The sequence below is a fragment of the Columba livia genome, chromosome 4 (assembly GCF_036013475.1).
Source record: "Columba livia isolate bColLiv1 breed racing homer chromosome 4, bColLiv1.pat.W.v2, whole genome shotgun sequence".
Taxonomy (NCBI): Eukaryota; Metazoa; Chordata; class Aves; order Columbiformes; family Columbidae; genus Columba; species Columba livia.
In genome coordinates this window covers 70,122,419-70,134,917 of record NC_088605.1, presented here as the reverse complement: position 1 = coordinate 70,134,917, position 12,499 = coordinate 70,122,419, and the positions used below count along the sequence as shown (strand labels likewise).

General features: G+C 44.1%; 1 protein-coding gene across 6 annotated transcripts in view; it reads left to right on the top strand.

Moving 5' to 3' along the window:
* FAM241A (family with sequence similarity 241 member A) overlaps positions 1-12,499 on the top strand; it is a 172,982-nt gene that overhangs the window by 152,126 nt on the left and 8,357 nt on the right. For 2 of the 6 annotated variants that reach the window (XR_010472454.1, XM_065062313.1), the window contains exon 1: positions 4,050-4,231. The exons of 3 other annotated variants lie outside the window; for them this stretch is intronic. Coding sequence is in view for 2 of the 3 variants with exons in the window: in XM_065062313.1 (XP_064918385.1) it covers positions 4,133-4,231 (99 nt within the window). In the remaining variant the exon portion in view is untranslated. Of the gene's footprint in view, positions 1-4,049; positions 4,232-7,321; positions 7,406-12,499 lie in introns of those variants that run through there. One more of the 6 variants, XM_065062316.1, reaches the window with a different exon arrangement.

The following is a 12,499-nucleotide window of genomic DNA, read 5'->3' as shown; positions in this document are numbered from 1 at the left end:
ACTATTCATGGGACCGAGCTAGGACTGCTAGTGTCCTGCAGTAATAAACTAATAAATAAACACACTGCTATGAATTTGGACTGTCTATATCTTTTCAAAGCATTTTCTTGCCTGCTTTGAGCTCATACTTCCGTGGAGTAAATGCTTATAAAAGGCTGATGGCAAGAAAAAGGATCAAAACTCTCCTCTCAAATGGCAGCCAAGACGAAGGATCATAAATTAAGAAAGATCAGAGGGATTGAAATAAGCATAATTAAGGTTCTGTTTTGCAACCCTACTAATCCTAATAGGGTTAGAGATAAATATTGATCGTGCAAGCAGGCTGTGCACAAAATCAGGCTTTCATCAAGGATGACACACTAACCTAACCTAATAATAGAATTAAATGAAAAGGAAAATTTAAGACTTGATAGCCAGAGAGAGCCTTTTGTCTATTTTTTTATACTACGAAATAATATCCAAGGGAAACAGCAGAATTCACTTGAGACATAAAGAAAAAAACTAGACTGGCGAATGCATTAGAAAAGGTACTGCAGCAAACTACCCTGCAACGCCTGGGAGTGCTCCAGGTGGCCTTTTGTAATGGAACTTCTCCATTACAGTTTTGTTTCTCTCTTTTTGAGCCCATATATATGAGCCCATGTATATTTTCCTTTGGCCCTTAGATGAGATTGCATGATATATATCAACTATTGGAGAATAGGGATTGCTAATGGGGGCTGATCTTCAATGTCCTTTTGTCATTATACATGGAAGAAAAAGGAAGCAAATTAATTGTTTCATTTCATTTTTATTCAGTATACTCTAATCTATTTTCATGTTTTGAATTCCAATTTCTCCCCGTTTGCTTTGTATCCAGTGTTGGAAAAGCCATTTCTTGCATTTCTTAATATGCTCGAAGGATCTACGGAAATTACAGAATTTAACAGCTTTACTTCAAAAATCCATGTAAGAGCTCCAATGACCACCATAAGCTCCATGGTCATACTGGACAAATTGTCTGATAGTTTAGAGAATTTACTTATATTAACATCTGGAATATAAAGTAGATAAAACCCATCAGAGAGTTTGAAATGTTCCATTCATCAGTAAATCCATTATACTGTACAAAACCACATTGACCTCTTCCCAGTTACGACAAAAGTTTCCATTACCAGAGGTTTAAAGAACCTCTGTTTTTTCCAAGCCTTTTAATATTTAGATGAACTCTGGAGTTTGGAAAGATTCAGGATTAAACTGTGCACTCAGCAATCTGAGCGAATCTCATATTGAAGTCCGTTACATCTGTTAGATGCATGTAAAGAGAAAAAAGAAGAAAAAAAAGTAGTCTTTTTCTTTTCCGAAGTCTTTATCTTACTTAGTAGAGGAATTTAGCTGAATCCCCACGGATAGGAAACTGCAGGTAGCATGCAGGGGAGAACTCAGCACATCCACTGTATCTTGTCCCTGTCCTTTCTGAGTCCCCACAAGGGTAGGTTTTGTGTCAAGAAAAACCCCAAAGGCTCACCTAGATCTGGAGCAGATGCAGGCACACATTCATGTATCTGTTGCACTGGCTGCTACACAGCGCTGGATTTTAGGTAGGTTTCCATGCCAGCTTTCGGCCGGCTGAGAAAGGACACACAGTACCTGCTCTGGCATAAGACAGTGCTAACCAAGCAAAAAAATTTGATTTGTTTTAACCAGCACTGTGTCTGTGTTAGATGGCTATGGCCTTTTCAATCTGGAATTAAATGGCCTAAAACTGGTTTTATCATCAAATCATAGAATAATTTTGGTTGGAAGAGACCCTCAGGATCGAGTCCAACTATAACCTACCTATGGCGCTAACCCACGTCCCTGAGAACCTCGTCTAAACGCCTTTTAAACCCCTCCAGGGATAGTGACTCCACCACTGCCCTGGGCAGCCTGTTCCAACGTGTGTTCCGATGCTGCCTATCGTACCATCAAACCACGGCCTGCACTCTGGCAGGGGTCATCTTTGTCTTCATGCCCGCAGACAGGTTGCTGGGATGGGAAAGTCCTGAGGGCAGGAGCAGCTGACGTCCCTGGAGACGGGGCTCACTGCCCCAGCCATGACAGCAGGCAGCACTAGCAAATGCCAAGGACATGGGAAAAAAAGTGCAGGATGAAAGGGATACAATCCCCTGGGCAACAAGACCAACATAAACACTCCGTATGATTTGGCCGCGTGTGATCCCCGTGGTAGCATGCCTTCCCTCAGCTGCCTTTGATCCCACCACAGAAATACTGTCCTCACTATCCAACTCGGCGCCTGGGCCCGGGAAGTCTCCAAACCTCAGACCGCTGGAAGCCAAGGGAATACTCTTCAGAAGTGTTTCTGCAGCATCTGTTACTCCTTCCCCAGCACCTACTATTGGCTACGGTTAGAGAGCAGATTCCCATCCAGAGGGAGCTGGTCTCACTCCAGCTGTTCATATGTTTTGCGGTCTGGAGCAGTGTTTCAGAAAGGGCAGTGCGCTCAGCCTGTCCTACTTCTAAGAGCTGCAGCATTCAGTCTTCCTCCTACTGCAAGCACCTGTTTTTCCAGAAAACCCTTTAATTACAGATTTTTATCATGAGCTTCGCAGTCTCCTTACTAGCCCAAATGACAGACTCGTGCAAAAGGACCTCACTTTACCCTTTGTGAGATATTTTGTCTGTACATGTATTACAAATTGGTGACAAGTTGCCCCATGGGAAACAATTATTTTGCAGAATCTGTCCTTTAACTTGTATCTCTGCAATTTCTTTTGGCATATGGTTTTTTGCCTATCATTAAGTCACACTGGGATTTATCCTGGCATTTTCTGAGACCGTTGATAACTGAGAGAAGACACCATCGGCAAAAGGACAGCTGTGATCAGAGGGCTTGGGAGGCGGGGAACTTCACCCAGACAGTGATCTCAAAAGGAAAGTTGCTAAATTGCGAGGATCTCTTTTGGTGACATAGATTCTTGTGATTAGATCCTTATGAAGCTACCACACATTGTGATGTTATTGTGGCATAGCGTTTCCTATGAGGATTTGCTATGAAGGGGAATGGGTTTCTTTGAGGTTACTGAAGTTGCACAGCCTGCAATGGTGTCTGCATCCTAAGACATCTCAGTGAGGGCTGCTGAGTCCCTGTTCTTCCTTCTCCTGGGCACTCAGGTCATTGTCCCCAGGGGTGCTTCTGCACAACTGGGTGCCAGGGAGCCGGAGGCAACCCCTGTGCGTTCTGCATCTGGCCGTTGCTCAGGGCATGAGGAGACAGTCAAAGGCTGGTAGCTGCAGCAAGGAAGAGTGTGGCTCTTTTTGCAATACAATTAGCTTTGCTTCACTGCAGAACCTATGGAAGAATTTCCCCCTCTATGGGGAAATCAACATCAATCCAGTAGGGCTGCAGACAGGTGAGGCGGAAACTGTAGGACCAAGCCAGCCAGCACGTTTTAGTACCCGTGGCACAACGGTCGGCAGTCGCTGAGAGGCAGCGGGGCTCAGAGGCTGTGCTGTGAACAACAATGGTGGCCTCAGCATCAGCCTTTTCTAAAAAAAATTTTTAATACACATTTCTGTGATCCACAAACCAGCAAAGGTGTGCTGGCACAACCTCATGACCCTTTTGGCCCCCCATACCCCCCAGAAGTTTGCTGCACACTAAGTCTTCAGGGTTTGCTGCTGCATTTCCTTCTTCCTCTTGTGTATTAGCTCGTTTTAAAGGAAAGAGGACCAGATTCAGCTTCAGAAGAGTGAGCCCAGCGTTTTCTCTTTCTCTGCGGAAGAACAGCAAATGCCATCATCTCATCTTGCCCAAAGACCGCCAGTCGGGCATTCCTCCCCAGACACATCTACAAGGAGCGGTGCTAAAATTCACGCTTTACTACCACCTGGCATTTCCTGGTTTTAATAAAAGGTTGCGAAATAGGGTTGTTGCGGGAGGGTGCTTTATTTAGCACCAAGCTCATCAGGGCCTTCGGCGGCGCTCGCTAGCGGCCCGACCCAGCAGCAGGGCGCTCCCTCCCCGGCCCCCCATCCCAGGAGCCGCCTCCTCCCCGCCCTCCCGCCGCTCCCCCGGACCCCGTGACGGCGCCGCCCCGCCCTGCCAGGCGGTACAGGCGGCAGCGGTGCCTCCGGTCGGGCCGGGGCAGACATGGGCTCGGCGGCGGAGTTGCTGCCACCGCTGCTGGGGGAATGCGAACGGGAAGCGGGGGCGGTGTCCGCCCGGCACCGGCGGCGCCCGGAGGAGCAGGTGAGGGGTCGCTGGGAGGGCGGTTCGCGGCTTGCGGGGCTGCCCCGGGCCGGGGCGAGTAACACCCCCCCCGGCGTCAGAACCGTGAACGCCTTGTGGTGTGAGCTCCATTGCGGCGGGGCTTATGCAACGCAGCCGGGCTGCGCGGTGCTGGAGTGTCCCCCATAGTGTACCCGCCTGGCAGCAAAGGTAGAAGGGTGGTCCCCCGCACAGCACACACGTGGTGAACAACGGGCTGGCAATCGTTGGGGTGCTGTTGCTGTCCCCGTAATTTCCCAGTAGTACAGCTCTCAGTCGTTCTGTTAACGACGTATGTTAGTTCACTTAAGTATTTTAAGCTTTCCGTCTCTTTATTGCTCACGAAATTGGATATATTGTAGTTGGAGAAAAACACCAATTCATTTTTTTATTTGTTTGCTTTCTTCAGGGTGTGCATTTTTATGGCATGGTGGATGGAAGTGAGCTCTGCACTTAGGGAATGAAAGGAGCTGTGTACGTTTCCCTATTGGTAATTGTAAAATGGCTTTCCACGCACTCTTTGTTTTGCAGGCAGCATTGTCCCCGTGCTCAGACAAAGGCAGTGTTCTTAATGTACCTTTATTGATGTTTCATTTCAAGGAAAAAAAGAACACAACCTTTTTCATATTCAATACTTGAGTGTAATTGAATGCTCTGAGTGGTTAAGCAAGAGAAATGCACTAGCACTGGTGATTACACAGGAGCAAACAGAGCTGCTGAAGTGCATCCCAAAGTGATTTCCAGACAGTTTTGTTTAATTCCTTAATCACGTCTCTTAAAAGTTCTTATAAGATGGTTGTAGGTGTACCCCACCATAAGTGAGTCCTTTCACAGCTAGAAGAGCTTAATGTTTGGAAGTGTCGGATAGTTCTTGCCTGATGTTACAGCTAGAAGTGGGGCACTTCTGAAAGATGCTGGTACTTGAGAATTCACTCTGGGACCATTTACGTAAGTCAGTGCATCTTCCTTGTCCCTTTCTCTAGAAAACTGGGGCAGAGCAGGGCACATACCTGAATGGAGGGTAAGGCCACATGCTCTAAGGGAGGCACAGCAGTTCACCTCTCGGTGCCCACAAACCTTTCTGCAGGACATCATGGGAGAGTCAGAAATATTCCCCAGTTCTGGCTGCTGTTTTACTTCCCTGAAAAAAGAGATTTAAAAAGTTGCATCAGTTCATCTTGGATGTTCCCGCTCTCAAACTGGTTGTAACTCCTGGCTAAGGAGGGAGCTCCCTGCAGGTCACCACTGCTGTTGTCTCAGTGACAACTGTTGTGGTTTGAGGGCTGAAGAACTGATTTCCAGTGTTGCCTAAATGCTTTTTAAAATAAAGTTCATAAAGGTACTGCTTGGGTGGCCACACTTGGCTGAGAAGCTCTCTTCCCTCTTTTCTCAGGCACAGGTAGTGATCTCGACTCTTTAAGACAAGTCAGGCTGTAACATTAGGATAGTAAGGCACAAACTTTAAATAGGCCATGAGGAAGAAAGAGAAAATCCTTCTATTTACTAGAAATGTTTTACTGTCATAGTGTGGAGTATGATTTCTGCACACTGAGGTGCCAGCAGCTGGACAAATGCTATAATAAACCATATTTGGAAAGAAGGAATATCAGTTGCGTTTATTTACTACACATAGAGAATGTGAATCTTTTATACAACAACAGTAAAAATAATTTGATAAATAGATAGGAGTATTTTATTTGTATGTGAAGAGAAGACTAAAGCTAGGGAAGGAGTCAGCGGTTCATACACTTGCTGCAAACTTCAACAGAAAGTCCCAGATTCTCTTTTTCAAGAGAAGCACAGACATGTACCTTGTTTGGGAGGGGCTCTTGGATCATCAAGCCTAGTCACATGCTATCACTTTTTTGCTTTCATGAATGTGTCTGGATTTCTCCCACAATAATCAGAACTCCCTGCCCTTTCTGCTCATGGAGGGGCTGTTGCTGAACCCTGCTGCTCCAGGGGGCAGGAGTCCCGTTTTCCAGGCTGCTCCTTACCTGGAGGCCCAGCGCTGTTGCTTTGTTTGCTGAGGGTTGTTTGCATTGTTAACGTAACTGCTGATCCTCAGCCTGCGTTTTCCTGTTTCGTGTTCTCAAGTATAAGTATGTGAAGCACCTTAGTGTTACATGTGGTGCAGAAGAAATGGGTCAGAATCCGCTTTGACAACGTTGTAAATTTTTACTATTCTCAGCTGGTGTAAAGTAAAGTGTGTGAGAAAATCTTTTGGGCGTTTTTGAGAGTTTTTTTAGGTGAGGATCTCAGGCTGGTATCCTGGGTGTGCTTTTTCCCATTTCCTCAAAAATAAATTCAGTTTCTGTAAGATCACACCTAGTAACATAATACTAAAATAATTCTTTCCTGACAAGCAGGACCTAAATAATCTATACACCCTTTCATATTTTTTTAAGAGAGTACTCTGTAGGAAATAAATCTATTTCTTTAATGTCAAACCCTCTGGCTTTAATTTTCTATTGAAGCTTATTATTATGTCAGCAAGGACAAGCTTAATGAAATTACTGACAGGTGCATTTTTAAAATAATAGAAGGATCTGTTACTAAATGTTATAGCCTTTGGAAATCATTATTGCAATAGACTGTAGAATTACCACCTTCAGTGAATAGGTTTAAAAGCTGACTGGGATGATAATGCTATTAATATCCTTTGTAGATTTGCATGCAAAGATGAGAATAATTACCCATAGTGTAGTCTTTGAAGCACTGCAGAACCTGGGTAATTTCTGCTACTTTTCCTGTATTGCGCTGTTGGTGTTCACAAGTGGTGCATGAAGGCACTGAAAGATTCAGCTGCTTCTGAAGCCATAGGAGTAGGTTGCTGCTTCACCCCGAGAGGAAAGAGTTTTTTCCTAACTGTTGATGGTTATTAGTCAGATGCAGCAGTGGTCCTGTATTTTCAACATCGCTAGAGTTAAGGACCTCAAATCTTCTTCCCTAACCCACTTTCTAAAATAGGTTAGCCTTTGTCATATTACTACAGTATAAATCTCATCAACATCTATAAATGAAGTCACAAAATTAGAATAGAATGTGAGTGTGTAATAGTAAAAGGTGAGGCAGAAGTCCCGCGTTACAGTAGGGCACGAGGCGATGGCAGCAGGAGAGAGCACCTGGTCTGTCCACAGGGACTCTGAAGCCACGGTGTGTTGCAGCAGAAGTAGTTTCTGAAAGCTGGGGCATTTCTGTACTCAAAGTTGTCTGTCTGGGCAGTCATGGGTTTCAGTCTCTTGTAATCAAGTTGAAGGCAATGGCAAAATTCCCAGCTGCTTCAGTGAGGCCAGGATCTCCACCTCGTGCTAGTTTAGGATATATAGAATCCAAAGTGCTGTCCAACAGCTAAGCTAAAACCAACCCTTCTAGAAAATGTCTAAATATGATACATGTATTTGCAAGTACATAAATTAGCTTAGACAATAATCTTTTCATTAACCTGAGTTTGTAACTCTTTGGCGTGTTTTACTATTATTATGAATAGTGTTTATTTGTGTAAGTGGAGTATTTTATCTTCTAATGGATGACATCAGATTTAGAGAAGCTATTACAAAAGGGTGCTTCCCATTGGGAATTATATTGAAGAGGTATGGGTGTCTTAGCTAAGTTCAAGTTGTGAACCTTTTGAATAAGTTTCCAATATCACTAATATTTCTCTAGCATGGAAAGAATGAGTCCAGATGGAAATATCAAGTGGCATCCCTCGTGAAATGTTTCATTGTAGGATGAGTGTCTGGTGTGTTGCCTAGAATGGCATCATTTCAGTCACAAGCCACTTGAAGCCCAGAATGTTTTAAAGTCAACTTGTATGTGTGTGAACTGTGGTGCCTAAGGCTAGAAACTTATTTCTAATTTATTCTGCACTGAGATAATCTGAAAATTGTAGGTTTCTCCTGCTTGCAGTTGTTGGGATTTGTTTCTGAAGGAAAACAGTAATACCTCACATGGAGAACTTAGCTCAAATTTGTTCTGGTTCTACAGATAACGTAACTCTGCTGAAGAGGTTCAGAACTACATAATAATATGTGATAACTTTCTAAAAAGTATTAATGGGTGTTCTCAGGCTTGACAGCATTTGAAGGAAAACAAACCAAAAAAAACCCGTCAGATATATGTCTGTAAGACCCATAGTAGGTAGATTAGCATGCTCTGCTTGAATAATGTGAAGAACCCATTTTCTTCAAGAAAAATGTATTCTGGATATAGAAGTGAATAGGAATTTCTTCTCCTTAAAAGGCAAAATTTAAAAATAACTGCTGTTGCTTTTCAGCCAGCCAGTGCATTGATGCCGCGCTGAACACGCGGTGGATTGCAAGCCTTCTGCGGGGTCACGCTGACCCATTTTTAGTGGGGGAAATTTGATAAACAAAATCCTATGGAAATTAAGTGTTGCGGGTATAAGGAAAAGATGGATTAGAAATTGCTTTTGATCTAGTCTCTATGTAAAATTGCAGCACGGATGGGATCAAGTTACAGGGACAGCAGTAGGAGCATAAGGAAGAGTGCAGACAGCAGCCTAAAAAGGGGAGAGAGGCAGCGGGTTTTCACATGGGGACAGAAAAGTTTCCTTGCCCTCGGACTCTCCCGTGCGGGGTTCTTGTCTGTGTGAGTTTCTCATCTGGTACCGTATTGGTGGGGAAATTTACTCCTGAAATTATGGGACTCAAACACAGCTAATCGAGGGAAGCCGTTCTTGGTCTTGAAGCCTTCTCTGCTCTGCACACGCAAAAGGTTCAGTATCTGAACAGCCTTTCCTTCTCCTTCACACAAAACCACTCCTGGTATTTCAAAGTTTGTTCCAGCAACTGTTGATCCTAAACTGGAGTTGCCATAAGAGCTGACTAAAGCGAACCTGGTGCAGTTGCTTTTCTTATGTTGTTGCTTGTTTCTATAGAAACATCTTGTTTCTATTTCATAAATAGTGTCTAGATTCTTGCTGTGAAATCAACATTAACCCAGTCTTTGGTTTGCAATTTTTTATTTAAACTCTAAGTATGTCACTTTTATTGGTAGCTGTTGTAAAATAATTTTGGTATTAAGAATTTTTCTAGTTTTCTTGCATTTGCCTTTTTTTTTCCCCAAAGGAACAAGTTTAACTTAGTTTTTCTCCTTCTTGTTTTTCATCTAGAAGTCAGGTATGATTTTTTTTTCTCTCATTTCCTAATCTGTTTATCTTTTCATATTTAAATATCAGATTAAAATTACCTAGAGAAACAAACCTGTTGGGTTTTTTTCCTCCAGACAGTTGAAAGTAATTTTGTTGTCTTAATAGTCTGTTGGCTGAGTATCAAGATCTCTTTACTGCTTACATTTACCAGGTCAAATACTAATAGCTAGTTTCATACTAAGAAAGGATGCAAAGGGAAACTATTCTCGTCCTGCTGTAGTAGAAGAGAAAGAAGCATTTCCAATAAAATTATTTGCCCTTTTTGGGAAGAATTCACTTGTTTTTAAAGAACTTGCTGTTCACCGCACATCTCCAAAGCCTGTCCCTACACTGGGCAGTCGGGTGGCTGAATACCAGCAAGAGTGGGTAATTTATTCCTCCCAGACTTACGCTGCTGACTACCAAACTATCAAATATCAGTAGCTGTGTGTTGGCTGGTACGTGTCCCCATCTGCACCCAACAGAAGTTGGTCTCCTATTGTGGAGGGAGGGAACTTGTGGTTTCTTCTGTCCTGGTCTCTGTCATCCGCTCACTTTCTTACAACATTTTTCCGTGAGACTGAGCTTGAAGTATTTTCACTTTTAGTTGGCATCTTCTAAAAGAGTTGACTTTGTGAGAGTCTCTTCTGAACGTTAACGTTCCAGCTTTCAAAAATATAAGAGTATTTTTCAGTAAGTAAACATGTTCCTAAAATCACATCTCAGAGGCTTTTTTTACATCTAAGTATCTTATAGGTTTCAGCTATCAGATACACCACCTGTTCCCTGGAGTAAAAATAACCACGACTGGAGTAAAATAGATAGTGAGCAGTTAAACACTGCAGAGGAATACTGGGGGGGGAAGGGGGAGAAAAAGGAAAACGTGCAGGTGATATCCCTCCATTTTTTTATTTACAGGATTTTTAACATCTCATTTGATGTTGTTAAATGTGTGTTTGCTACTAAACTCAAGGGGTTTCTTTTCTATGTAATGTTACTTGGTTTGTTTTGAAGGATCTTGTACCTTTTGAGTAGTAGAATGTATGATTTGTTAATTTTTTTTAACAAAACATCCTGAATGTTTAGGTTCCTTATGTTCATCCATTCCCTCCACCCACAAAACAAAGGCCATTGATCTGCACTCAGTTGTTTCACTCAGGCAAACAAACCATGTCTAAATCCTCAGGCTGTGTCGAAAACTCTGGACTAAGCTGCTGCTTCAGCAGATGAAACACCTGGAAGGCAAGACTGTAACTATGTGTGTTCTCATGGCTAGTGTCGTGGCAAGGTTACAGGACTGAGAATCGTTGCGGTCACTTCAGAGCTGTTCAGTTTGTGGTCCTCCCAGACAACTCATCCAGCCCACTGCTGCCTTTCCTAGTGGCCCCATAGCATGGCACCCATCACGCTCGCCTTGCAGCAGGGGTGTGATGGCACAGGGCTGTACTTCTTGCAGGAGACCATGACCATGAGCCAGCACTGTGCCCTTGTGGCCAGGAAGGCCAATGGCATCCTGGGGTGTATTACAAGGGGGGTGGTTAGTAGATTGAGAGAGATCCTCCTTTCCCTCTACTCCGCCCTAGTGAGACCACATCTGGAATATTGTGTCCAGTTCTGGGCCCCTCAGTTCCAGAAGGACAGGGAACTGCTGGAGAGGGTCCAGCGTAGGGCAACGAAGATGATTAAGGAAGTGGAGCATCTCCCTTATGAAGAAAGGCTGAGGGAGCTGGGTCTCTTTAGTTTGGAGAAGAGGAGACTAAGGGGGAACCTTATTAATGTTTATAAATATATAAAGGGTGAGTGCCATGAGGATGGCGCCAGGCTCTTCTCGGTGGCAAACAATGATAGGACAAGGGGTAATGGGATCAACCTGGAACACAAGAGGTTCCACTTAAATTTGAGAAAAAACTTCTTCTCATTATGGGTGACAGACACTGGACCAGGCTGCCCAGGGAGGTTGTGGAGTCTCCTTCTCTGGAGACATTCAAAACCCGCCTGGACATGTTCCTGTGCGACCTCACCTAGGCGTTCCTGCTCCAGCAAGGGGATTGGACTAGATGATCTTTTGAGGTCCCTTCCAATCCCAAACATACTGTGATACTGTGAGGCATCCGCTGCAGCTGCCAGAGCAGCTTGGGTAACTCCTGTCAGACCACCTTCTTCTGATGTTGTGGTAGTTTGTCAGGTGTGATCTGCATGTGTCCAGTAAATCCACCCTGTCTGGCAAGTGTGGGGTACCCAGAGTGTGGGCACTGGGCTCCATCACTTGCTGAGGAAAGTGCTGCAGCAGCAGCTGTACCCCTAAGAGAAGCTGCAGGGACTTCCAGGCAGAGCTTGTTGGCAATGCTGTAAGGACATGTAGTCTTTGTGCAAGGACATTGTTGATACTGACTTTCAGTGAGCTAGCGTTGCTGATAGCAGAAAAAAGAAATGCTACATCTGGGCTCGCATGCTGTCTTTGGTTAGCCACAGGCAAATAACTTCCCGAGCATTGTGGACAGGTTTGTGTCCATTTGTGTTCCACATCCTCCAGGGGCTTCACAAAGTTATTGGTGTGATCTCCAAATGGTCAGGGACAGGAACTGTGTGTTCATCACAATTTGAGGGGAAAAGACCTTGAAGCAGCTGTGTTCTATGTAGGAGGTGCAGACAGGGATCAGCTTTAAACAATTGCAAAAAGTTCAGTGCTAACTTTATCCTTCTGTCCTAGTGAGTAGCATATGAATCATTGCAAAGATGGGTTCTTTGGAGAGGTATGTTCTGATGGAATCTTGTGTTTCTTTGTATGGTGAAAAAAACCTTGGTTGGAAGAGGGTAAGCAAGAAGAAGTTCCTGCTCTCAGACTGGTGTGGAGTGGCCTCTGGCTCATGACTTACCGTGTGCTTTCTTGAATTTAGGCAGCAGTGAGTCTGGGTGAATGTGGTGGAAGTTTGCCATAGCAAGGGTAGTTAGTGGTCAGAACACATGTAATTGTGTGTTATGTTGATGTTGAACACAACTGGCATGGCCACAGCTGGATGTTTGTTGGGTTCAGTAGGCTGAGTCAACTGTACCTTCCCTGTTGTTTTAAAGCCAGCCCAGCAAAACATTCAATGGGG